This window comes from Halichoerus grypus, chromosome 10 (assembly GCF_964656455.1).
Source record: "Halichoerus grypus chromosome 10, mHalGry1.hap1.1, whole genome shotgun sequence".
Lineage (NCBI taxonomy): Eukaryota > Metazoa > Chordata > Mammalia > Carnivora > Phocidae > Halichoerus > Halichoerus grypus.
Window position 1 is genome coordinate 109,712,002 of NC_135721.1, and position 24,665 is coordinate 109,736,666.

The 24,665-nt window shown below is 41.1% G+C and overlaps 1 protein-coding gene across 5 annotated transcripts in view; it reads right to left on the reverse strand.

Annotated features, from left to right (window-relative positions):
• Positions 1-24,665, reverse strand: part of ATRN (attractin) — a 156,688-nt gene that overhangs the window by 45,272 nt on the left and 86,751 nt on the right. For all 5 annotated transcript variants that reach the window (XM_078057008.1, XM_036093386.2, XM_036093391.2 and 2 more), the window contains exons 18-24: positions 23,470-23,703; positions 17,311-17,448; positions 14,829-14,922; positions 12,902-12,954; positions 10,523-10,617; positions 7,702-7,780; positions 5,767-5,924 (exon numbers count right to left, since the gene is read on the reverse strand). In XM_078057008.1, the coding sequence (XP_077913134.1) occupies positions 5,767-5,924; positions 7,702-7,780; positions 10,523-10,617; positions 12,902-12,954; positions 14,829-14,922; positions 17,311-17,448; positions 23,470-23,703 (851 nt within the window). The remainder of the gene's footprint in view (positions 1-5,766; positions 5,925-7,701; positions 7,781-10,522; positions 10,618-12,901; positions 12,955-14,828; positions 14,923-17,310; positions 17,449-23,469; positions 23,704-24,665) is intronic.

Below are 24,665 nucleotides of genomic sequence, written 5' to 3' on the forward strand. Positions count from 1 at the left end.
CAGAGGGAGAAGCAGACTCCCCGCCGAGCAGGGAGCCTGATGTGGGACTCGATCCCAGGACTCCAGGATCTTGACCTGAGCCGAAGGCAGTCGCTTAACCAACTGAGCCACTCAGGCGCCGGGGGTCATCAATTCTTAATATAAGAATAGCAAACCAGAATTTAAAGAAATAAAAATTCAGGTAAAAAGACCAGGTCTATAGTAATAGAGCAGAGCGTCAAAGAATCTTTAAGGGAGGTTTAAAAAAAAAAAAAAAAAAAGATTCATTGCCTCTGCTTTGTGAGCCTGAGTCTGGAATTGTGCATGAGGGCACTTCTGGGTCGTGTTTTCACGGCTGTGTCTCTCACCAAGACAGCCAGAGGCTGGCGTGTGCACTAACCCCCAACATGGTACATCTCAGACTATTTACTAGGGATCAGTGTCTTGTTCTAGCTCCTCTGAAGAGCAGTACTGGGAAAAGCAACAGGGAAAGTGGCTTTGTAATTAAAGCACAGCCATCAAGATGAGCTGCAGGGCTGCGTGAGGCCATTGTCAGAAATCCCTAAGTCTGTGTCTGTGGAAGTCTTGTCTATAGAAAAGCCGATCTGGAGTTGCAGATTATTGTGTTAATTCTGCTGTTTGCTTATAGTTGAATAAAAAGAAAAACATTGTGTGGATGAAAAAAAATCTTAAAAAGTGTTAAAAAAAAAAGTCAAAGGATGCAACTGAGAAAGAAAAGGACATGAAAGGACTCAGTTAAAAAAAAAAAAAAGATGTATCCTGAAGATAAACCTTTATCACCGGAGTCCTTATCAGAATCAGATTATATTGAGGCGGTATGGGCAATAAAGAAAAGCAGTGAAGAATGAGAAAAAGTAACAGTAAGGGCGCCTGGGTGGCTCAGTTGGTTAAGTGACTGCCTTCGGCTCAGGTCATGATCCTGGAGTCCCGGGATCGAGTCCCACATCGGGCTCCCTGCTCAGCAGGGAGTCTGCTTCTCCCTCTGACCCTCCTCCCTCTCATGCTCTCTTGTCTCTCATTCTCTCTCTCGCAAATAAATAAAATCTTAAAAAAAAGAAAAAAAAGAAAAAGTAACAATAAGAAAAAGCAAAAAAGAAAAAGCAGCATAAAAAACAGGATAAGGAGAAAAAGATGGCTGCAAGTTCAAGTCCTGACTGGTCATAACAAGAAAAATCAGGATTCCTTTATAAAGAAAGTGCAATGTCTAAGGAAATTTCAACTGTAAGAATTAGGACATAATTACTAAAATGCATGAATGTTCCTGTTTTTAGAATTAGTCCTGGACTATTCAGTAGCCACGTGGATGCCACTGTGTGAAAGGGCCATAATTGTTGCCTGCTGCTTGAACATCTATTTTTTTCTCTTCCAGTGCTTAACAACTCCGGGAGATAATTACACTGCAGTTGTGCTAGTGGTTAAGATATTTGGGGATAGGGGCGCCTGGGTGGCTCAGATGGTTAAGTGTCTGCCTTCAGCTCAGGTCATGATTCCAGGGTCCTGGGATCGAGCCCCACATTGGGCTCCTGGCTCAGCGGGGAGCCTGCTTCTCCCTCTTTGTCTGCCTCTTCCCCTGCTCATGCTCTCTCTTTCTCTCTGTATCTCTGTGTCTCAAATGAATAAATAAAATCTTTAAAAAAAAAAAAAAAGATATTTGGGGATAAAGTTAACATTGCTGACTAGAAGTATCTCATGATAAATTAACAGAAGTTGAATCTGGATACATCATTAAGGTATAATCAGAAATGATCAGGTGACTCTAGAGAATATTTTTGTAACAAACTATAGAAATGATCCCTGAAAGTAGAGTCTTAGTTAGATAACATTTTTGAAATAGGGACCACATTGGTATTTCAAAATCCTTACTCTATAGATAAATGTATTTTAATTTTTCCCCTTCTATACTTTTACCTGGGGAAGGAGCTTTTGCGGGGGGGCTGCTAACTCTTCAGCTAGCAGAAGAGCATGCTTTTTATCCTCACACATCCTATTTCTGCAAACACAGTAGCCATGCTTCATGGGGAGGGCAGAGCTGGGTACAGCACTCTTGCCATCAGACATCCTTGGACTCTGTCGTTTGCTACTTTAAGTGAACCAGAGAAATAGGCCTTTGCAGCATGACAGAGCCCCAAAGGCTCTGGAATTTACCTCCACTTCAGTAATGCTGAATGTTTTTTAGCATTAGAAAGTGTTATAACGTTTGAATTAATTTTGACTACACTTTGACTTTGGAAGGGAATCATTTCAAATAGATACTGGTACTTTTTGAAATTGATTGCCAAAAATTCTAAAATGCATGTTTTATAGTGTTAGGTTTTAACTAGTCAGGAATATTTTATGTAACCAGTGATAGTTATTTTTGTTTGGAATTTGGTTTAGGTTGTAATGTTTAGCTTTTATTAACTCCTTATTCCTTGCTGTATTTAATGGCATACTTGCCAAGATACCTAGCATGTAAAACAAACAAACAAACAAAAAACCCCACAAGGTTTTTGGGGTGCCTGGGTGGCTCAGTCGTTAAGCGTCTGCCTTCAGCTCAGGTCATGATCCCAGGGTCCTGGGATTGAGTCCCGCATGAGGCTCCCCGCTCAGCAGGGAGCCTGCTTCTCCCTCTACCCCTCCTCCCTGCTTGTGCACTTGCACTCTCTCTCGCTCTCTCTCTCAAATAAATAAATAAAATCATTTAAAAAAACAGGCTTTTGATTTTTTTTTTTTAAACAGCTTCATACTGAAGCTGAGACTTACCATAAACAAGTTGAGTGGCAGGTCTGGTATGCTATGTCTTGTTACAAAAAGCTACTGCCAGAATCTTAGTAAACACAATATTTTAAAAAGTTGTCTTTGTATATTCATAACAAAGTATGACAAGTGAGAATTACATTATGCTCTCCCGTGTCATATTTTACTAAAAATTTCTATCTCGTAGCTCCTGCTGAATTGATTACTAGTAATGTTAAATAGAACTGATAAATCATTTTTACTTTATATTTTTATATAATCAGGTAACATGAAATATAATTTGATGTACAATTTTGCCTGTTACAGAGGGTGTGCATTGTAGTGGTATACACACAAAACATTTTGGCATGACAAGAGGCTGAATAAATAGCTATTTCACTTTAAAAGGAAAAGGCTGTGATACCTAATAAGTTGATTTTGTGTAAGATGTGATGATTAGGTCGAAGTTCATTTATTTGTCGATGGTTGTCCAATTGTTCCAGCACCACTTATTTGAAAGGCTATCCTTCTTCCACTGAATTGTCTTTGTTCCTTTGTCAAAAATCAGTTGGACACATTTATGTGGTTCTGTTTCAGGGTTCTTTATTCTATTCCTTGATCTGTGTCTATCCCTCCACCAATAACCACAAAGTCTTGATTACTGTAGCTAAACAGTAAGCCTTAACATTGTGTACAGTGATTCCTCCCACATTATTCCTCTTTTTCACACCTGTTACAGCTATTTTAGAAGCTCTGCTTTTTTGTATAAATTTTAGAATAAGCTTGTTTATATCTTCAAAAAAAAATCTTGCTGTGATATTTAAAATTTTTTATAATTGGGGATGCCTGGGTGGCTCAGTCAGTTAAGCGTCTGCCTTCGGCTCAGGTCATGATCCCGGGGTCCTGGGATCGAGTCCCGCATCAGGCTCCTTGCTCAAGGGAGCCTGCTTCTCCCTCTGCCTCTCCCCCTGCTTGTGCTCTCTCTCTGACAAATAAATAAATAAAATCTTAAAAAAAAATAAAGATTTTTATAATCGGGTCAAAAATATTTAAGATAAAATTTACTGTTTTAAGCATTTTTAAGGGTATGATTCAGTACTTAAGCACAGATGCTGCAAAGATTAAAGAATAGTGTGAATACCTTTGTGTCAATACATTTGAAAAAATGAAATAAATTATTGCCTAGAAAAAATTATCTTAAATGACTGAAACAGAAAGAGAAAACCCAAAATATCCTACAACTTTTAAAGAAGTTGAATCAACAGTTAAAAAAATTTTCCACAAATAAAAAATACTAATGATTTTACAAGGGAGATCTATTAAGTAAGTATTCAAGGTTCACATAATTCTAATCTCATATAATCTCTTCCAGAAATGAGAAGAAATCTCCTCAATTTATAATTATTAAAGATTAGTTTAACCTTGATACAAAAATGCAACAAGGACAGCAAAAGAAAACTAGATGAATGGTGGTGTCATTCAGAGAAAGGAAGCATGGGGTTTGGGGCTAAGGTCACAAGAACGACTACGTGCCGACAGCAGGAGCTTGTGATTGTCCAGTTAGAGATGTCTAAGCAGCGACCGAGAATACTAGTCTGGAGTGCAAGGAGAAGCTGGGCTGGAGACAGAACTGAGAACCACCCGTACAGAAAGAGCACCGTAAGTCCTTTAAGCGGGATGGAATTACCCAGGGAAACCGTGTGGGATGAAGACAAAAGAGAACCAATGCCTGATTCCCAGACAACCTCAAGGTTTAAGGAAGGAGATTCCCTAAAGAGCCTGGCCAGAGAATCAGGGAAAGAAAGGACCAGGAAAGCAAGAAAGACAGCGACTCCAATCACTCTGAGAAGGACAGGAGACTGGAGAATTTGGTGACTGGCGTCCGCTAAGACACAACAGTTTCAGGACGTGGTGAGGGAAGGAGGCACCGCGGAAGGCTGTTGGATGAGTGGATAAGAGGAAGCACAAACAGGGAGCCAACACTAGAGAAGGCTGGCTGAGGAGGGAAGCAGAGTGTGTGTAAGATCAAAGGGAAGAGCAGACTAGAGGATGAACACATGGGTGGACCAGCTAGACAGAGAAAGGGAAGCAACTGGTGAGAAAAAAACAACACAGAGCCTATCCCCACATTCCAGGAATGAAAACATTCTTCTGGAAAGATTCTTCTTTAGTCACAGTCCCAAGACATGAACACACAATCACCAGGACTCGGTCTCAAGCCCCTCCTAACTGATCAGTGACGACTTGCTTCTGAGAGTCAGCAAACGGCCTCAGACCAGGCCCGTGACAATGTTTCTATGGCTAACGCTGCACCAGTCCCTGAAGGTCCACCCTGCCCTGGATTCCACATTCACCCAAAACAGAGGGGGTAAAATCGAAAAGTACTGAGGCAAGGCCTGGAGGACACAGTGGCAGATGACAAAGAGCAGAAATGAGGCCATGGGTCTTAGATAAGAGGGAGTCCATGGATCCCCTGTGAACTGAGAAAAGGGTGGAAGTTGATAACATCGGTGGCAGCAGCAGGTGACCTGCCTTCAGGTCACATACACAAAACTCTGTGGAGAGGCTACGTGATCTGTGTAGGAGAGGCCAGGACTCACACAGGGCCCGTGCTCGTACATGCAACCTTACACGGCCGCTCACTCCACTCCATCCTATCTTTACACTCTGACAGCAGCTGCGGCATCTTGCCATATGACACTTTCCACACTCGGGCTCTCACCAGTGTGGTTCATGTATACCCACCTGACTCATTCCAGAACTGAAGCTCTACAGGCTTTTACATGGGAAGTGCTCAGTGAAGAAATGAATCCAGCTGCAACTGCCAAACTTGTTACATGCCAACTTGCTTTCAAAAGGGCTTATAATTCTCTTTAAATGATTTAAGCCACCCCTACCACAGCCTTCTTTATGGTGGTCATGTGCTCAGCACTCCTTTACCATGAGCAGTATCGTACACCTCATTTACCTCAAGGTCCAAATTAGTGGAGTTAGTCTCCACTGAAAAGATTTCACTATGTCTGCAGGTTGAGACCAAAAAGTACTTCTTACCTGAATTTTGATGGGCCAGGTAAAATTACTGACATAAACGAAGAAAGTGATATTTGGGTGGTTGCGAAAATCAAACTTCTCATTAGAGAAGCTATCTTTGTACTCCTTAATGTTGGTTTTTGAAACAACAGGCATCTCTTCTCCAGCCTGGGTTCCAGCTGTAAGGAAGAAAAGAATGAAATACAAGGGTCTTTTTTTTGGGGACAGAATCTGCCTTCATTAATAATGACAACAGTTAGCATTTACTGAACACTTACTACGTTCCAGGAATAGCCTGTAAGAGCAAAAGCTCATTTAATTCTAACAACAATTCTTACTATTCTCATTTACAGATCAGGAAACTGAGGTTTGGAGAAATTAAGTAACTTGGTTCAGGTCACACAGCCAGCAAGAAGCAGAGCTGAGATTTGCAGTGGGAAGGCTGATACACAAGGCTGTGCCCTTAACCAGAATAGTTCTGCCAGGAGTCTCTGCGACTCCTCTCCACTTAAACAGCCGACACCTAGCTGTGAAAATACAGATACCAGTAGAATCCTACTAACAAGCAATGACTTTCATTCTGCACGTAGCACTTCCAACTGCTTTGCATATCCCTTTTAGACCTGTTTGTCAGTGCTCCTGATCCCCATACCAGGGACACTGATCGACCTCTCACTTCCTAATTAGCAGTGACCTCATGTCTCAACAGCAGCAGGGAAGGAGTCACCCAGTCCCTTCCGCTATCAGCTACAACTGTATTTAAATCCCCCCGATCTGGTATAAATTCATGCTTATCCCAAACAGTCCTTCAACATTCCATTTTCTCCCTCAGCCTGGAATTCTGGTGTCTACAAAGATTCGTAAAATAGATTTTTAGCATGTCTGCATTAAATACTGTGACTGGAGCCCAGACTGCTGGGTCCTCATTGAGACAATCATTGAAAAGCATTCACATGCTCAGAGATGTTGCCCTTCTCCCAATGTTCTGACAATTCAGACTTTTTTCTTAAAAGTGTCTCCTCACTGCAAGTTTCTGAACCTTTTCTGAATTCCATACAATCTTAAAAGATGATAAACATAAGATGTGCAAAGGTAATGCTTAATTTTGTTTCAGTCTAACTGGTTGTGTTTTGACCAAAAATCAATACTGGAAGAGAATCGATAAGGAAGCACGGTTACCATCCAGTGAGAAACTGCTGGGTTTCAAGCACTACACGGACTACTTTTTTATTGTCTCATTTCAGTCTCACTATGCTGTGCACGGCTAGGTGTTTCTACCATCCCTTGTATCCACGAGCAAACCGGCTCAGAAAGCTTAATCTGCCCAACCGCCCGGCTCAGCACGGTTGGTAACGGGCAGAGTTCAGACCCACGTCTGTCGGGTCTGTCGAGCTACGTTCGTAAGTGCTACATCAGGCCCGCCTGTCACTTCCTCAGTACATCTTCTGCCCAGATGGTCTTTAGTGAATCGTAGCAAGATAGACAAGAGAGCAAACACTATGCTCTTAGAGCTTGATTCAATTCCCAAATTACACCTCCCTGTACCTACCAAGATCTCATTCTAAATATTTCCATTTCTCACTTCTGAGGCCTGGACAGGGCCGACGGTGGGAGTGCCAGAGCAGGGCTGCAGCTAGTGTCATGGGCAGCGGGTGGGGGGGGGTGAGCGTGCACTGAGCCTGACACGACCGGAGGCGCATGCCTGTATGACCTGATTCAATCGACACAACAATTCTAGGAGGTAAGTATTGCTGTCTTCTCTTTGTGACAAATAACGCTAAGGTCTAGAGATGGGTTTTGACACTTGTTCAAGGTCTCCCAGGTCGTAAGTGGCAAAAGTGGGTTTCAAACCCATCTGTCTGTCTCCAGAGCCCCCTCTCTCAACAACTACACGTATTTCTCAATCTACTACCAATCTACTCCACTTGGAAGGTCTTCTTCTAGGTATGTCTTTACCTGAGAAGCTGGCGGCCCAGGTGATGTTGAGGTTGAAGTTTTTGGAGGCATTGATGAACATGTCCAAATCCCTGTTTTGCTGAAGAGTGGTGCAAATAGTTAGAAAATTAATTACAACAGTTTCCAGATTTTAAAATAAAGTAGCAATTAAATTCTACTACTCTCAATTTTCTTAACTACAAAACAGATATTTTACAATGTCTTAAAAGAAACTCACACTTAGTAACATTTCTAACCAATATAAGCAATATAACCCAAGTAAATTTCATTTCTCTCTCATAAATGTGTATGTAATTTAATGCTTTATCAAATGCCTAACTCCATGAGAAAGTATGTTTTAAAAAGCCCCTGACCAGAGCACAACAACTTTAATCCTATGACCCATGTTAGGGGAGTCAGCCTCCTAAGGATCCTCTGGGCAGCTGTTTCCAAATGTCTGGAGAGCCCATGCTGATAAGTAAACACTGAACCAAGACCTCAATTTATGTGTATTTATAAATTAAAGCTATGTACTTCTGAGCTGATAGATTACATATCCTATAAAGTTCTCCAAAGTGGAACTGGGCTCCCTGCTCAGCAGGGAGTCTGCTTCTCCCTCTGACCCTCCCCCATCTCATGCTCATTCTCTCTCTGTCAAATAAATAAATAAAATACATTTTTTTAAAAAAGCATAAAAAGCTGAAATGAACTAACTTAAAAAATAATTTGACTGTATTCATTCAGGACTTAAAAAACATTTTTCTCTCACTAAAAATTTTATTTCAAGAGAAATATGATTGAATATTCTTTACCAGCTTTGAAAATCTTATTTACCACTTGGAGATACAACAATTCGAAGAGCTAGTTTAGTTTATTTTGATTCTTGGTTTTAATGACTGAGAAAGACCTCTCCAGGAAATGTGCTGAGCCAACAGGTAGAAGCGTAGCACTGCTGGTGACACTAGGGAAACTATAATACGGATTTTTAGTTTTCACTGAAACTTGACTAATAAATCTCTTTCTTGTGGTCAAAGAATTATTTTTGCAAATGAATCAGATGTTGTATTTTTATATTTTACAAATGGATCCAATCCTGCTGAAATTCTTTATCTTGAAAGGCCAGAAAACAAGTCAGAACAGTAAGATTTTTAAGGGGGTTGTTTTGATGGTATTTACAGCACAAAATCTTAACAGTGGAAACATTTCTAAATAGCCATTTTCAAAATGTGATCTCCAAACCAGGAGTTTCTCTCCCAAAGCAGTCAGTTACCTTCTTGTTTATTGATATAACCTCACCCTCCTCTTGCAGGGACAGCTCAAGTGTTTATTTTTTTTTAATATTTAGTGGAAGAACACTACTGACAATTATTTCTCTCCATAGAAAGGATCAATAAACTTGATATCCTGGTGCTTTTATAAGAGACAGAACATACATCTTGGATAACTCTATTAAATACTCTGTTGTAAGATAAACAGGGAACTCCAGAGAAGTCAAAAGATTTTCATGGTCACTCACCACATTAAGAAGTACTACCAAGAGTCTATTATGTTTATTTAAAATAAAGTTAACAACATCAATTACATCCTGAAAGACTGAGTACTTCAACCAATGCTTATGAATAAGATATTAAATAAATTTCATGTGTGGTACTTTTGCTATAATCTTATCCTAATTTTTTTTTTTTAATTCCAGTCAACACAGCCATTCAAATGATATGATATAGTCTGTCCACATAATATTTTCATTTAAGTTCATCTATTATTTTTACTTAAATTCACTCTCTAGTACATTTCTTCTTAATTTTATCATTAAAATGGAATATAAAAAACAAATCTTACTTTCATTTAATTGTAAACATCCCACACTCTGGATTTTGTTCTACTACTACTTTATTTATATTTTAGATTTAGCAAAGCTTGTTAACAATAACATTTGTTAACAAAGGAACACAACCTGGCTCACTGTCATATTATTTTCCATGTATTATTTGTCATGTTTACGGTGACAGGAATTTTGTAATGTTAAGTGGTTTTGTGTATGTTGATGAGAAATAAGAAACCTTCAAGGAGGTTCCTAAATAATGTATCATCAAGTTTAGTAAAATTTCATTATGTACTGGAGTGGCCATTGAATGACTTTATATTTCATTGAAGAAACTGTCTAGGTGTGTCTTCATGTTCTAGACGCTTCACTTTTAAATGTCATGCTATGTTGGCTCCCTTCTACCACCAGGTAGTACCTTATGTCAGGCTGGGATTCATCATTAATGAAAGTAGATATAAATCCACATTTCAAATAGTCATCCTAATAATTCCAATTATTTCTGGTTAACTTCTTGTTGGACCTGACTACACCTTCGCAGTTTTTACCTCCTAACAAGGCTAACAACTTCCTGTAGGCACAGAAGTATCACCTCTGCAGCCTTCCTTGTATCGGTGGCATTAATTTCAAACCGCAGTTTCTTTGCAGGTACTTGTTAAGCCTCTGGTCTGTTTTGAGAGAGTAAATCTGGGCCCTGTCATATGCCCCTCTGACTGGGGAGGTCCCCTTGTAGTCCCCTCTCCTTTTCTGCAGGGGCTGTGATGGGCTGATGGGCAAACCAAGTATGTGTGGAGTCAGTGTCAGTCTGGGTGTCAGATCCTGGTAAATCTGAACAACACCATTCTTGCCTTTGACATGGAGAGGAGATAAAGTGTAGCTTCTAACATTTCTTTCCTGCACCTCTAAACACAGTCCTGTGTACTCCACTTTGGTGACCACTGCTAATGCTTCTACCCACAAAGATCAAGAAAAAGATCCACATGAATTCAAAACAAAGCAAGAAAACTTTTAAAATCTTACTTCGTCAGGCGTAGCCACAAAATTGATGGCTGTGTAATAGCGGTCATCTTCCTGGGATAGGCTGAAGGTGAACTGATAATCAATGAGAAGAGTATCTATGGAAAGAAAGAAATGTGTATTTAAAAATTAAAACAAAACAAAACAGAATAGATCTCGAAAGATACAGATTGATCTTCTTATAAATATTCAATAGCCAGGAAACACTTTTAGCTCACTTATACCTGGGGACTGGGAGGCTTTTCAAAGGAAGTCAAGTCTGTGGACAGTATCATTTTACTTGGAATAACCTATCAAACTCTCCTTATATCATGACCCTGGTTGAGATTTTAGGCTCCAACCTAAATCACCTACAAATATTAATTGTACCTCTATTACATGCTAGGTTTTGCTTAAGGATACAAAGCTATAAATTAAGGATATAAAAGGAACTAAGACTCTATGGAAAAATGGTTGATTCCAGGTCTGGAGCAAGGAATATGTGCCTTATCTTATTCACGAAAGCAAGAAAGCATTCAAAGACTAAGGTGATGTAGCAAAAGAAAATAGCTTTAAAGAGAGCCTACTGGACAAAGATGGTATAGTTTTTTTTTTTTTTCTTTTTTTTGTACAAAAAAGGTGATTTTATTCAAGAACAGGGACAGGACCTGTGGGCAGAAAGACCTGCCCAAAGATGGTGTAATTTAATTCTAAAAAGTCTATTGTACAACTCAACAACCTGATTTAAAAATGGGACAGAGGAATTGAATAGATATTTCCCCCAAGAAGATATACAAATGGCCAGTAAGCACACAAAAAGATGCTCAACATCATTAATCATTAGGAAAATACCAATCAGTTAAACCACAATGAGATACCATCTCATGCACAGTAGGATGGCTACTATCAAAAAAACAGAAGGTAAGTGTTGGTGGCGATGTGGAGAAACTAGAAACCTTGTGCACTGCTAGTAGGAATGTGAAATGGTGCAGCTAATGTGGAAAACAGTATGGTAGTTTCTCAAAAAATTAAAAATAGAATTACCAAATGATCCAGCAATTCTACTTTGGAGTACATACCCAAAGAACTGAAAGCAGGATCTTGAAGAGATATTTGTTCACCATGTTCATAGCAGCTAAACATCATAGTGATTATTCACAATAGCCAAAAGATGGAAGCAACCCAAAGGTCCATCAACAGTATACATAAAGTGGAATATTAAAAAAGAAGGAAATTCTGACATACACTACAACCTGGAACAACCGTGAAGACACTATGCCAAATGAAATAAGCCAGTCACAAAAGACCAGTACTATATGATTGTACTTATATACGGTGCCTAGAGTAGTCAACATTATAGAAACAAAAAAACAGAATGGTGACTGCCAGGGGCTAGGGGAAGAGGGAAATGGAGAGTTGTTGATAAGTTTATTTTTAACTGTTTAAGAAACTGCCAAATGGTTTGCCAAAATGCCTACACCATTTTATATTCCCACAAAGATGGATGAAGGTTGTGCATAAAGGTTCTAGTTTCCCATATCATTGCTAAAACCTGGTATTTGATATTGGCTTTATTTTTTCAAGATAGATAGGTTACAATGTACCAGATTACAAAAAGTTCACTGATATGGTGGGGCCCCTGGTGCCTGGGTAGCTCAGTTGGTTAAGTCAGACTCAAAACCTGAGTCCAACTCTTGGTTTTGACTCATGATCTCAGCGTCATGAGACTGAACCCTCCCTCGGGCTCAGCAGTCAGTGGGGAGTCTGCTTGAGATTCTTTCCTTCTCCTTCTGCTCCCCCTGGCTATCTCTCTTTCTCTCTCTAAAATAAATAAATAAATCTTAAAAAAAAAAAAAAAAAAGAATTGTTTCTGGGGGCACCTGGTGGCTCAGTCGGTTGAGCGACCAACTCTTGATTTCAGCTCAGGTTGTAATCTCAGGGTGGTGGGACTACATCTGGCTGTACACTCAGCATGGAGTCTGCGGGAGATTCTTTCTCTCCCTCTGCCCCTCCCCCTGCTCGTGCTCTCTCTAAATAAATAAAATCTTTAAAAAAAAATTGTTTCTGACCTATATCCTAAATGTGAAATATGTTGACCCCAACCAGGTAATGGCAAATGAAACTAAGTTTCAAGAGAACATAAATGAGGAAAGCCAGAGGTGTATATCTCTGTACTCTCCCCTGATATCTGCTATGGATATAGTAACATAAACCACAACCATAATTAACACAGCTTAAAATGGTGTTCCTATATGTAGTAAGTGTAATAGAATGGAAACACTTCCATGAATGGTTGCTATATTCTTAACAGCACTTACCGTTCTCAAACCATATTAAAGCAAATAACAAAGTTTTACTGAACTACTTTGCTTCTAGACAAATATGAATTGCAAAAACACTTACAATAACATGTTCCTTTGAGAGGGTTTCCCTGGTATCGATTTTCTACCTCGCATCTAGGGGGATAAAATTGAAGATTATTTTCTATTGCTAGTTAAAACAAAATCTACATTCATCTTAAAACCAAGCAGATCCTTTTATATAAAACTACACCACAAACAAGTGTGAGTCAGCGTAATCACATTCTTCACTGTCACTCAGATCAGGTAGGCTGAGGAGAGTCTGCGTTCACGTTGAGTACTGCCCACCCAGCAGTTCACACCACCCGCCAACTGATAAACATTTGCCAAAGCGCAGGAGACAAATCCAAATGTAATAAATCTAGATCCTACTTATTTTCATGAAAAACACATTTCCACTTTTGTGTGGACTAAATATTCCTCTAAAAGTGAAGTTAAAACATTTTTCAAATATTCATTTCTCACTTCCTTCCTATTCTCCCTGGATAAAACTGATCCTGCTCTTTAAAAATAAGAAAAGGCTAAACACCAAGAATCACTTTTTTTTTTTTTTTTTAAGTCCTTGAACATGGTTCACCAGTCTGGAGAAAAAAATAAGTTCTAGTAAAAAAGAATCATTACTTTCCCGTACAAATATCTGTGAACATCAGCAAAACCCAGTCTCCCACTTCACAAGGCCATTTATACTGGCAGGGCCAGCAGCGAAGAGCTATTAAGAAAGTGGGGAAAACCTGGGTCAAGCACTATTCCCAGATAAATAATACACGATATTGTGTCCTTGGATCCAGGGTGATTCTTAGTGCTTGCTTGTATCTAAATCTCTTGAAGAAAAAGTCTTTCACTGGACCTACACCTCGTTTCGTTATCGCATGCCTAACTGAGGGCAGGAGTGATTAATTTTGCTCTATTATATTGTTCTGTTGAAAGGAACCTAGGCCCAAAAGCTAAACTTAATTTTTGATTAGACATTTCTTCAAGGCATCATGAAACCAGTAAACATGCCCAGTGGTGTAAACTGTAAAATATAGACAGAGCAATTCCTTCCTTGAACATCACTTTACTACCAGTGTTGAGAACAACGAAGTTTACCAATGATGTATCTGCTTGTCTCAGCTCAATGTTGTGATGCCACTAAACTCTCTCTCTTAAGTCTCTTCTTGAGAGAATGAGTAAACCCGGAGCATGTGTTTTATGAGGTTTTCTAGTGAGGCAGACAAGTATATGTTTGTCAGGGCACAATCTCGTTTCAACTCACCAGGTCACTAAAAACAATTATTGCTAGTCCTGCTATTGATGGATAGGGAAACGGAGGCTCAGCTCAGTAAAGCGATTTGTCTCAAGAGTGCCCTGCTTCGTGGGGGCAAAGCCAGGGCTAAGACTCCGTGTCTGTCTGACGCTGTTGGCATCCTCATGGATGGGAACCTCAGACTCCTTCCTGGAAGATGTCTAACACACTTCACCAAGGAAAATGCCAGAACAGGAGGGAAGTGTTTAAGTCCAGGGGATCATTTCCACTATCAGAGAGCGAAAATGCTAAAGAAAACGCTGTCCTGGAATACCAACTCTTCCAGCTCTTTCTCGGGAAAGAGTACAATCTCCTGATGTGACAAAAACTGAACAGTGGTTGAAGTTAAAAGACTGATCAAGTCAGCAATGCAGGAAATGTCAGTGTCATTCAAACATAAAAATGTGACCTAAAGAGCCATCAAGTAATTGCTGCTGAACCTCCTCAGTGTGGAGGCTGACCGAATTAGACCCGTCTGAAATAGAAAAGGCAGAATTTCAAATTCATCAACCCGGGGATCCACCCAGAGCCCACGACAAAAGGGCACAGGGAAGGGGTGGCTCTTGTGGTCCAGCAGCTTCATAGTCCCTTGGCCTCCCGGGTGGTACAGACCCAGCTGGCCTGGCTGCCAGTCACTAAATCCAGGTGTGGCCTGTGGCAGGGCTCCCAGGAGTGTGGTACTCACAGCTGGCACTCGTCCCCCTTGACGCCCTTGGTGGTGCAGAAGCACTTGCCCGTGTTGGTGTTACAGAGCGATGCGTGCCCATTGCACTTGCATGCTGGGGAGAAGAAAAAGGAATGGAAGTCACGACCGGCTTGAAAGATTACCACTATCATAGACTCTTCCTAAAACACATAATTTTATCTGAATCGGATTCAATAGGAAAGACAGATTAGAATGAAAGCATTTAATGGGTAAGATTCAAGTTTTCCAGCTAATGATTTATCTCAAATACTGTAAAGGCAACATTAAAAGAACCAAAGTCCAAGGACAGGAGGAAAGAGAAGGCTGGCTTCTACTGCCACCTGAAGCAACCATTTTGATCTATTTCGATCTGCTCAATAGGCTGTTTTTCACTATTATGACTCTTTCATTCATTCAGTAAATATTTATGAAGCATCTCTAGTGTGCCAGGCGCTGGGCATGGGGGCAGAGACACAGTCCCCGCCCCCAAGGAGATGCTCTGAGCAATAACCACTCCTGAGGGCGAGGCTTGGTCTGGCTGCACTCAGCCTCAGATGAGGGGCCTGCCCCACAAAGGCCACGTCTCAAATCCTAGCAGGGCTCAGAAGTGAGGTGAAATCACAGTAGCTGGTCAGTGTTTCAGAGGCCCCGCAGGACTCGCAGAAATGGGCACCCATGTCTCAGGGGCCTCGGGCATGGGGTCCTGTGCATAGTCCCCACCCAGTAATGCCAGGCACTGTGATTACTGTCAAATGGATGAAGTCCAGTCACAAGGAGTGGGAAAAATATTTTTACTAAAGACCTTTTAATCTGAGCAGGAAACGTTCTTTAAGAGTGGCAGGCAATGGCCGTAGATTACTAATAACTGCCCACATTTCCTGAGTGCTCACTATGTGTCACGCACTGCTCTGACCGCTTCCGTCTCAACCACCACCTTTTTTTTTTTTTTTTTTTTTTTTTAAAGATTTTATTTATTTATTTGAGACAGAGAGAATGAGAGAGAGAGAGCACATGAGAGGGGGGAGGGTCAGAGGGAGAAGCAGGCTCCTTGCTGAGCAGGGAGCCCGATGCGGGACTCGATCCAGGGACTCCAGGATCATGACCTGAGCCGAAGGCAGTCGCTTAACCAACTGAGCCACCCAGGCGCCCGTCAACCACCACCTTTTTATTCCCATTTTATGGATGAGGAAATTGAACCCCAGAGAGGTTAAGGGACATACTGATAAAATGCCAGCTCTCCCCTGGTTGCTCTGGAATCAGATTCTCAAGGGCCAGGCTAAGGAATTTGGAGGTGGGATTTCGGGAGGAGGTATAGAGATTTTCCTTTCTTATTTATTTTCCTGCTCAGAACCCGAAGGGTCTTCCCATTGGAAATAATAACAAGCCAAAAAGCAGTTTGCCAGCCTCACTGGCAATACATTTTAAAAATGTATTAATTTATGTTCTAACACTAAAAAGTCCTTGCTTACAGGAATCTATTTGACATGCATGGGAAAACAGAAGACTATTTAAATCTTTAAAATATACTAGAAGTGGGGTGCCTGGATGGCTCAGTCGGTTAAGCGTCTGCCTTCGGCTCAGGTCATGATCCCAGGGTCCTGAGATCCAGTCCTGCATCAGGCTCCTTGCTCACTGGAGAGCCTGCTTCTCCCTCTCTCTCTGCCTCTCCCCCTTGTTTGTGTGCTCTCTCTAATAAATTTTTAAAAAATAATAAATAAAAAAATAAAATAAAATATACTAGAAGTACTGAGGAATCCAGTTCCTGGTTAAAACCCCATGTGTGATTTTTTGGACTTGACCACAAGCCAAATGCCAGGCTTAGCCAGCAGGTCTCCTGTGCCCGGGGGCCATCTCGAGGGGAGCTGTAGTCAGGGTCTCAGGCACCCACACCCCCCAAGTCAGCCGTGTTCGGTCACACGCTTGTATTCCTAGCGCAGGCACCTTCGTTCCTGAGTCTCTTTATCTGGGCCTTGGGCAGACCTTCTTCAGGAGCCTTGCTGAGCCTCCTCAGGGGAAAGCGGGGGAAGCTCTGAGGATGCGGTCCCCACTCTCAGTCCCCAGCACTTACCCCCCCTTCCCTCCCCTCTCCAGGGTCCGTGATAGGCTTTTGCTGGAGCCTTCTGTTCAGGGCTCTCCCCACCTCTGTGCTGATCCACCTGACCCTCAACCAGTATCCAGTCCAGGAGGGAAAGGAACATGGGGACTCAGCTTTCTTGCGTTAAGGTTTAAGGCTCTTGCTTTACCACCACAGTAACTGATTAAAGGCTTAACTCTTCCATTTTCGGCTTGTTGGCGTTAACTGGCTACTCTGATACTTGGCAGCTCTGCTCACTCTCTCCCAGGCTTAGCTGAGCTCCTGAAAAGTATGACAAGAAAGGCAGTATCCAAAACCAAGTGGCTTCTGTCCTCCTAGATACTCAAGTCAAATCAAGGCACAGTGTTCTAGCTGGTTTGCAATCAAACCCTGAGGGATTTGACTTACGCTGACATTTCCCCCCGTTGGTGGGATCACCATAGAAGCCAGATATGCAAGTCTCGCAGTGCTTGCCTGTGGTCAGGTTCTCACACTTCTCACAGATACTCTGATTAATGCACTTGCTGTGGCCATTGCACTGGCATGCTGAAAGAGAAAGCATTTAAAAAAAAAAAAAAAAAAAAGGAAAGAAAGAAAGCGTTTTAGGGGGCCTGCCCCGTGGTAGAACAGGGTGGAGTAAATTCCACAAGATTTATTTGCAACTATCTATTTAATTCCTTATTACCTCTAAATACAAAACTATTAAAACTGGCACACTAAAAACGAGTTTGAGAAATAAGATCAAAACATCCATCCAATTTGCAACAACGTGGATGGAACTAGAGGGTATTATGCTGAGCGAAATAAGTCAATCAGAGAAAGATATGTATCATATGATCTCACTGATATGAGGAATTCTTAATCTCAGGAAACAAACTGAGGGTTGCTGGAGTGGTGGGGGGTGGGAGGGATGGGGTGGCTGGGTTATGGACATTGGGGAGGGTATGTGCTATGGTGAGCACTGTGAATTGTGTAAGACTGTTGAATCACAGACCTGTACCTCTGAAACAAATAATACATTATATGTTAAAAAAAAAAAAAAAGAAGAAGAAGAAGATAGCAGGAAGGGAAAAATGAAGGGGGAGAAATCAGAGGGGGAGATGAACCATGAGAGACTATGGACTCTGAGAAACAAACTGAGAGTTCTAGAGGGGAGGGGGGTGAGAGGATGGGTTAGCCTGGTGATGGGTATTAAGGAGGGCACATACTGAATGGAGCACTGGGTGTTATACGCAAACAATGAATCATGGAACACTACATCAAAAACTAAGGATGTAATGTATGGTGATTAACATAATAAAAGAAAAGAAAAAGGAAAAAAAAATCCATCCAGGGTTAGTCCAGGAAAATCAGAAATATACCACAGCAGGATGAAAATTTACAGCCATTAAAAAAATAATTTGTGGTTGTTCATAAAAATAATGTATGTTCATCATAGTAAATTTGAAAAAATATATGGAAGAGGGGAAAATCATATTCAACTGCACCACGCACAGATCACTGTGCACATTTGGGATTTTAGTCCCAGGAATTTATTTTTTCTATATAGTTTTACACAGTTGTGCTCATATTAATACACAACTTTGATTTTTTTTTTTTTACTTACAGCACAATTACTTTACCACGTTATTTCATCCATCATAAACAAAACCTTAAATGGCAGAATGATTTCTATGAATCATAACAGCTATTTAACCATTCCCTTACATTCTGATATTTAGTTTGCTTTCAATTTTTCTTTTTTAGAAGAATAACCATCTTTACATATAAAAATATTCCCACAAGTGTAATTAATAAGATTCTTGATGCACAGAGGACCTTACACTAGAAAGGCATATGAAACCTGGACCTCTCGTGACTGCTCAGGACAGCTGTTGAGGCTGTGCACTGCAGACTCCAGTGGGGCCATCCACAGAGTGCACAATCTACACCATTGCAGGCAGAAGACCTGACTCTGCAAATCTGTCTTTTTCCCCCAGCTTTACTGAGACACTACTGACATGCAATATTGTGTAAGGAGTAGAATGCACTGATTTGATACATTCATACATCGCAAAATGATTTCTACCCATGGCGTTAGCTAACATCTTGTCACATAACTACTATTTCTTTCTTGTGGTGACATGTCAGGTTTACTTTTTTAGCAACTTTTGCAGATCTCTCTTGGTTGATCAATGTGATATAGCTTTCCACCATTGTGGCAACTTTTCATAGCCTTGCACCTGTAGTTCACGCACCTGTTTCCTATCCCATCGCTGATGTATTTGACTTGTTCTATATAGGCTGTAACTGAAAGACTTAACTATGACTATAGCAGTTATTATTGCACCAAAAATACTTCAGAGGTGTGGGATATGCATGTCGTTCCTGTGAAGATGAACAACTGTACAGATACCAAAAGGGAAAAGCACAACACACACACACAAATGCAATACCTAAAATCATTTACCAATAAAATCTGTATTCTAGATAAAAAGACTAGAAACATGCTTCTCTCTCTCTTCCCCTTCAAAATCCCACTGAAATTACAGAAAAAATGTAAAAACAAGGATAAATCCATAGGAATATGGGGTAAGAGAAAAAGGTGTATCAGATGTATTGAGAGGTACTTCTGAATTACTGAGCAATTTCTAGAAATTATAAAACAGATGGTGTCAATCTGACAGAAAAAGGGAGTTGAGACATCTGTCTCCTAATGTAGAAGGAGGGGACAATTAAAGTGACTAGATGCACTTTACCAACTGACACCTGAAAAATCCAGCTGGGGCTGGGAGACAGAACAGGCCCAGGACGTGCCTCCCGACCAGTTCCATGTCTGTTCAACCTCCCACCACATACAAAAATAAACCCAAAATGGCTTATGAACCTAAAGAAAAGAGAAAATCTATGAAACTTTAAAAAGAAAAGATAAGAGTAAATCTTTGTGATCTTGGGTTAGCTAGGCACTGATTTCTTAGATATAATACCAAAAGCACAGGGGATAAAATTTAGAACTTTTATGTTTCAAAAGATACCACCAAAAAAGTAAGAAGAAACCCTCAGAATGGGAGAAGGTATTTGCACATCATTTAGTCAATAAGAACTTGTATCTAGACTTCATAAAGAATTCTATGGGTCAATAATAAACAGACTCGTTAAATGAACAATTTAAAAATGGGCAAAGAGGGGTGCCTGGGTGGCTCAGTTGGTTAAGCATCTGCCTTTGGCTCAGGTCATGATCCTGGGGTGCTGGGATCGAGCCCCGCATTGGGCTCCCTGCTCCACGGGGAGTCTGCTTGTCCTTCTCCCTCTACCCCTCCCCCCTGCTCATGCCCTCTCTCTCAAATAAATAAAATCTAAAAAAAAGGAGAGAGAACTTTTTAAAGAATGGGCAAAGAATTCAAATAGACATTTCTCCAAAGAAGACACAGATGGCCTGTAAGATGCTCAACTTTAGTCATTAGAGAAATGCAAATCAAAACCAGAGATACCATTTCTCACACACTACAACATCTGCAATTAAAAAACAAACAAACAAAAAAACCCCCCCAAAAAACAGACACAAGCACTGATGAGCACGTGGAGAAGTCTTAACCTTTTCAGGCTGGCCAGTGAGGGTGAAAAATGGTACCGCTACTTTGGAAAACCCCATGCCCTTTATTCCTCATTCATACCCCCAGCCCCAGGTGATTGCTAAGCTCTTATCTGTCTCTCTATGTTTGCTCTTTTTTGGACATCTCACATAAATGGTATCATATAATATGCAGTCTTTGCATCTGACTGCCTTTACATAGCATGCTTTTGAGACTCATCCGTGTCACAGACTACAGTACTTCATTCACCCCTTTTATCGTTTAGCAGTATCCATCATACAAACGTATCACATTTTGTTTATCTATTCACCAGCTGACAGACACTGGGTTGTTTCCACTTTTGTCTATTATGAATAATGCTGCTATAAGCATTCACTGCAAGTTTCTGTGTGGACATATGTTTTCAATTCTCTTGGGTATATACTGGGCCATATGATAACTCTATGTTTAACATTTTGAGAAACTGCCAAACTGTTTTCCAAAGTGGCCACACCATTTTACATTCCTTCCAGCAATGTGTGAGGGTTCCAATTTCTCCAATGTTGTTGAGCATCTTTTCCTGTGCTTATTGGCCATTTGTGTCTCTTCTTTGGAGAAATGTCTATTTCAATCTTTTACCCATTTCTTAATTGGGTTGTCTTTTTACTGCTGAGTTTTAAGAGTTCTTTACATATTCTGGACGTTAGATTCTTACCAGACACTGTATATGATTTGCAAATATTTTCTCCCATTCCGTGGGTTGCCATTTCACCTCATATACTCTTGATATTAATAAAAATGCACAGACTTAAATACTTCATGAGTTAAACTAGTAGATTAGAAACAAAATGATAGACCCTTTGACATCTTAGAGAGGAAAAAAGGGAACACAGAAAATTTAATTCAATTTGAAAGGAAAAGACTGGTTTCTTATTTTGCATTTCCCTACTCTGTTTCCTTTTCTGAGAAAGACTTCTTTACATCCATTGCCCGCTTTTTCTGTTGAGCTGACAGCGCTTTCTTCTGGAGGGCAGAGGTTTGCATACTCAGGATGATAATCACTTATTACGTGCACTGCAGGTATGTTCCCCCGCCTGTCTCTTGCCTTTTACCGTTGCTCACAGTGGTCTTTCCGTTACAGAAGTCCTCACAAAGAGCCTTGTTGTCAGTGGCACCGTCCCACTCTTGGAGATGTTCCTACCCACCAACCTCCTGGGGGTCTTTGCACCTGCCTAACCTCCCCCAGCTGTTCTGGAGGCCCATCAGCATATTCCTGAGTATTTACTGAAAGTCTGAATCAAAGGCCAGTTTCTCAGGACAGCATCCCCAGCAGGTGTAGACTCAGGCTTTACGCCAACTCATGATCTATTCCTTCTGGCACCAACCACTGGAACGAAGGAGGGGAAGGGAGCAGAGGGAGAGTAGGAGGGAGGCAAGGAGCGAGAGGAGGCAGATAGGCTTAATTTTTCCTCTTGCCAGAAGGGATAGGGACCTTTTCCCTCTCCCTTTTCTCAGAGCTTTTCAAGAAAACCTGTATTTACAAATCCTTTCTCTGTTCCTTTGATATGTATATGTATGTAAATCTTTTTTTCAAAAAAAACCCTAAATACCTTTAAAAAAAACCTCTTGTCAGCACAACAATCCAGGAATGTTTTTCTTAAGGGCCTGGGAGCCATCACTTTGAAATGTAAACATCAAGGAAGGCAGCACTCTATATCCCTATCACTTTGGGAATTCAGTCTGGGTGCATTTGTGCAAGTGTAACCATCTGCTTGCCATAAAGATAAAGGAATTTTTTTTTTTTTAAAGATTTTATTTATTTATTTGACAGAGAGAGACACAGCGAGAGAGGGAACACAAGCAGGGGGAGTGGGAGAGGGAGAAGCAGGCCTCCCGCCGAGCAGGGAGCCCGATGTGGGGCTCGATCCCAGGACCCTGGGATCATGACCCGAGCCGAAGGCAGACGCTTAACGACTGAGCCACCCAGGCGCCCCTGGAATTTTTTTTTTTTTATAAAGGCAATTAACTAACACAGGTGGCCACCCCAATTCCCAAGTAAATTCAGGATAAGCTATGAAAGAAGGTACAACAGGGCGTCTGGGTGGCTCAGTTGGTTAAGCGACTGCCTTCGGCTCAGGTCATGATCCTGGAGTCCCTGGATCGAGTCCCGCATGGGGCTCCCTGCTCGGCAGGGAGTCTGCTTCTCCCTCTGACCCTCCCCCCTCTCATGTACTCGCTCTCTCTTATTCTCTCTCTCTCAAATAAATAAATAAAATCTTTAAAAAAAAAAAAAAGAAGGTACAACAAACAGTGCTGTCAAACCCTCTCAGATGAGGACAAGTTATCATTCATCTTCAAAACATTTATGTACTGGATTGTATATGCCTGGCTATTTAAAAGGGTGAGATTTCTCTGTTTTTGCAATCTCATTAGTGGACTGCCTGTAGGGTGCACCACAGTCTGGTTTGATGCTTACTCAAAATAAATCCATTTTCCTTTTTTTCTATATTTGTGGAGAGGAATTTCTGGGTTGGTAGTAGTTTTTTCATTCTTCCCCTAGCAATTGCCACAGTGTATTTTTCAGTAAAAAGCAAACTACAGAACAATATATATCGTATTAATCCTGTATAGCATAGTATTTCGTATTTTTAAAATAGACGGTATTTGTATTAAACCATTAAAAGTTTTTACTTCTGTGAAGAACTGGAGAAGAAGAATTCCGGTTTTTATTTTATCTACAGCTGCAGGATTTGTTCATAATGAACGTACTTCAATACTTCCACAGTGAAAGCAAAACACCTCACTGGAACTTCTGTGTTTTCATGAATTGACATTAAAAATACTGTTCATAAAAAAAAAAAAAAGTATGTATATATTTTTCCGTGCAAAACCATTTTTCCTAAGATGATCTATTTTTTTTCCTAAAGAAAATTCATATAAATAGTGTAGCTTTCAAAGTTTTATTCTTTGTAGATAGGTAGCAAAACACTTGATTTGGATACACGAGACATCTTACCTGGACAATGAATGAAAGACCAGTTGTATCTGCTGTCCTCCAGGCACATGCTGGCATTGAGAAGGGGCTGTGGGTAGGAATTCCCCGCAGGGGCCTGGGAAGGCATCTTCACTGGTCCTTTATAGGAGCCCTCTATGCATTTGCCTTTGCCCGTGTTGCTGGGATCAGTGCACCAGCCACAGCCTGGCTGCTCCAAGCAATGGCTGCAGGTACAATAGCCTGAACAATTTTCAGCTGTAAAAGAACACAAGTTACAACTCACTACCGCACGTAGCTTTGAATTCACTGTATTTAAATTACCCTTTTTAAAAGTTTTTTTTTTTTAGATTTATTTGTTCATTTAAGTAATCTCTACACCCAACATAGGGCTTGAATTCACAACCTGGAGATCAAGCGATGCGTGTTCTTCCTACTGGGCCAGCTAGGTGCCCCTAAATTACCTTTTATTTAAACAGGCTATTCTGTCAGTCAAAATTCCTATTCTAAGGTGATTTTTTTTTTTAAAGATTTTTATTTATTTATTTGACAGAGAGAGAGAGAGAGAGAGCACGCGCGCACAAGCAGGGGGCGCAGCAGAGGGAGAGGGAGAAGCAGGCTCCCCGCTGAGCAGGGAGCCTGATGTGGGGCTCGATCCCAGGATCCTGGGACCATGACCTGAGCTGAAGGCAGACACCCAACCGGTTGAGCCACCCAGGCGCCCCTCTAACGCGATTTCTTAAATGACACAATAAATTTAAAGAGCCCAATATCTTGCCCAACATAGAACAGGGGTTCCTCCCCTCCTCTATCAATCCCAGGATGTGGAGGCAGAAGGGACCTTAGCGGTCATCTACCAGAAAGCACTTATTTCATGCATCAGGAGAGGAAGATGTGGAGACATTACATGGATTGAGCAATACGTTTCTGTACTCTGTGCTCCGTCCTACAGGGCTTGATTCTTTTTTTAAAAAAAACATTTATTTGAGAGAGAGCGAGAGAGAACGAGTAGGGAGAGGGGCAGAGGGAGAGAGAGAATCTCAAGCAGATGCCCCAACTGAGCAGGGAGCCCCGACGCAGGGCTCAATCCCACCACCCTGAGATCATACCCTGAGCCAAAATCAAGAGTCGGATGCTTAAGTGACGGAGCCACCCAGGCGCCCCTGCAGCGCTTGATTCTGCATGAAGGTTCCCCTCCCCTCAGGCAGTCCGGTCTTGCC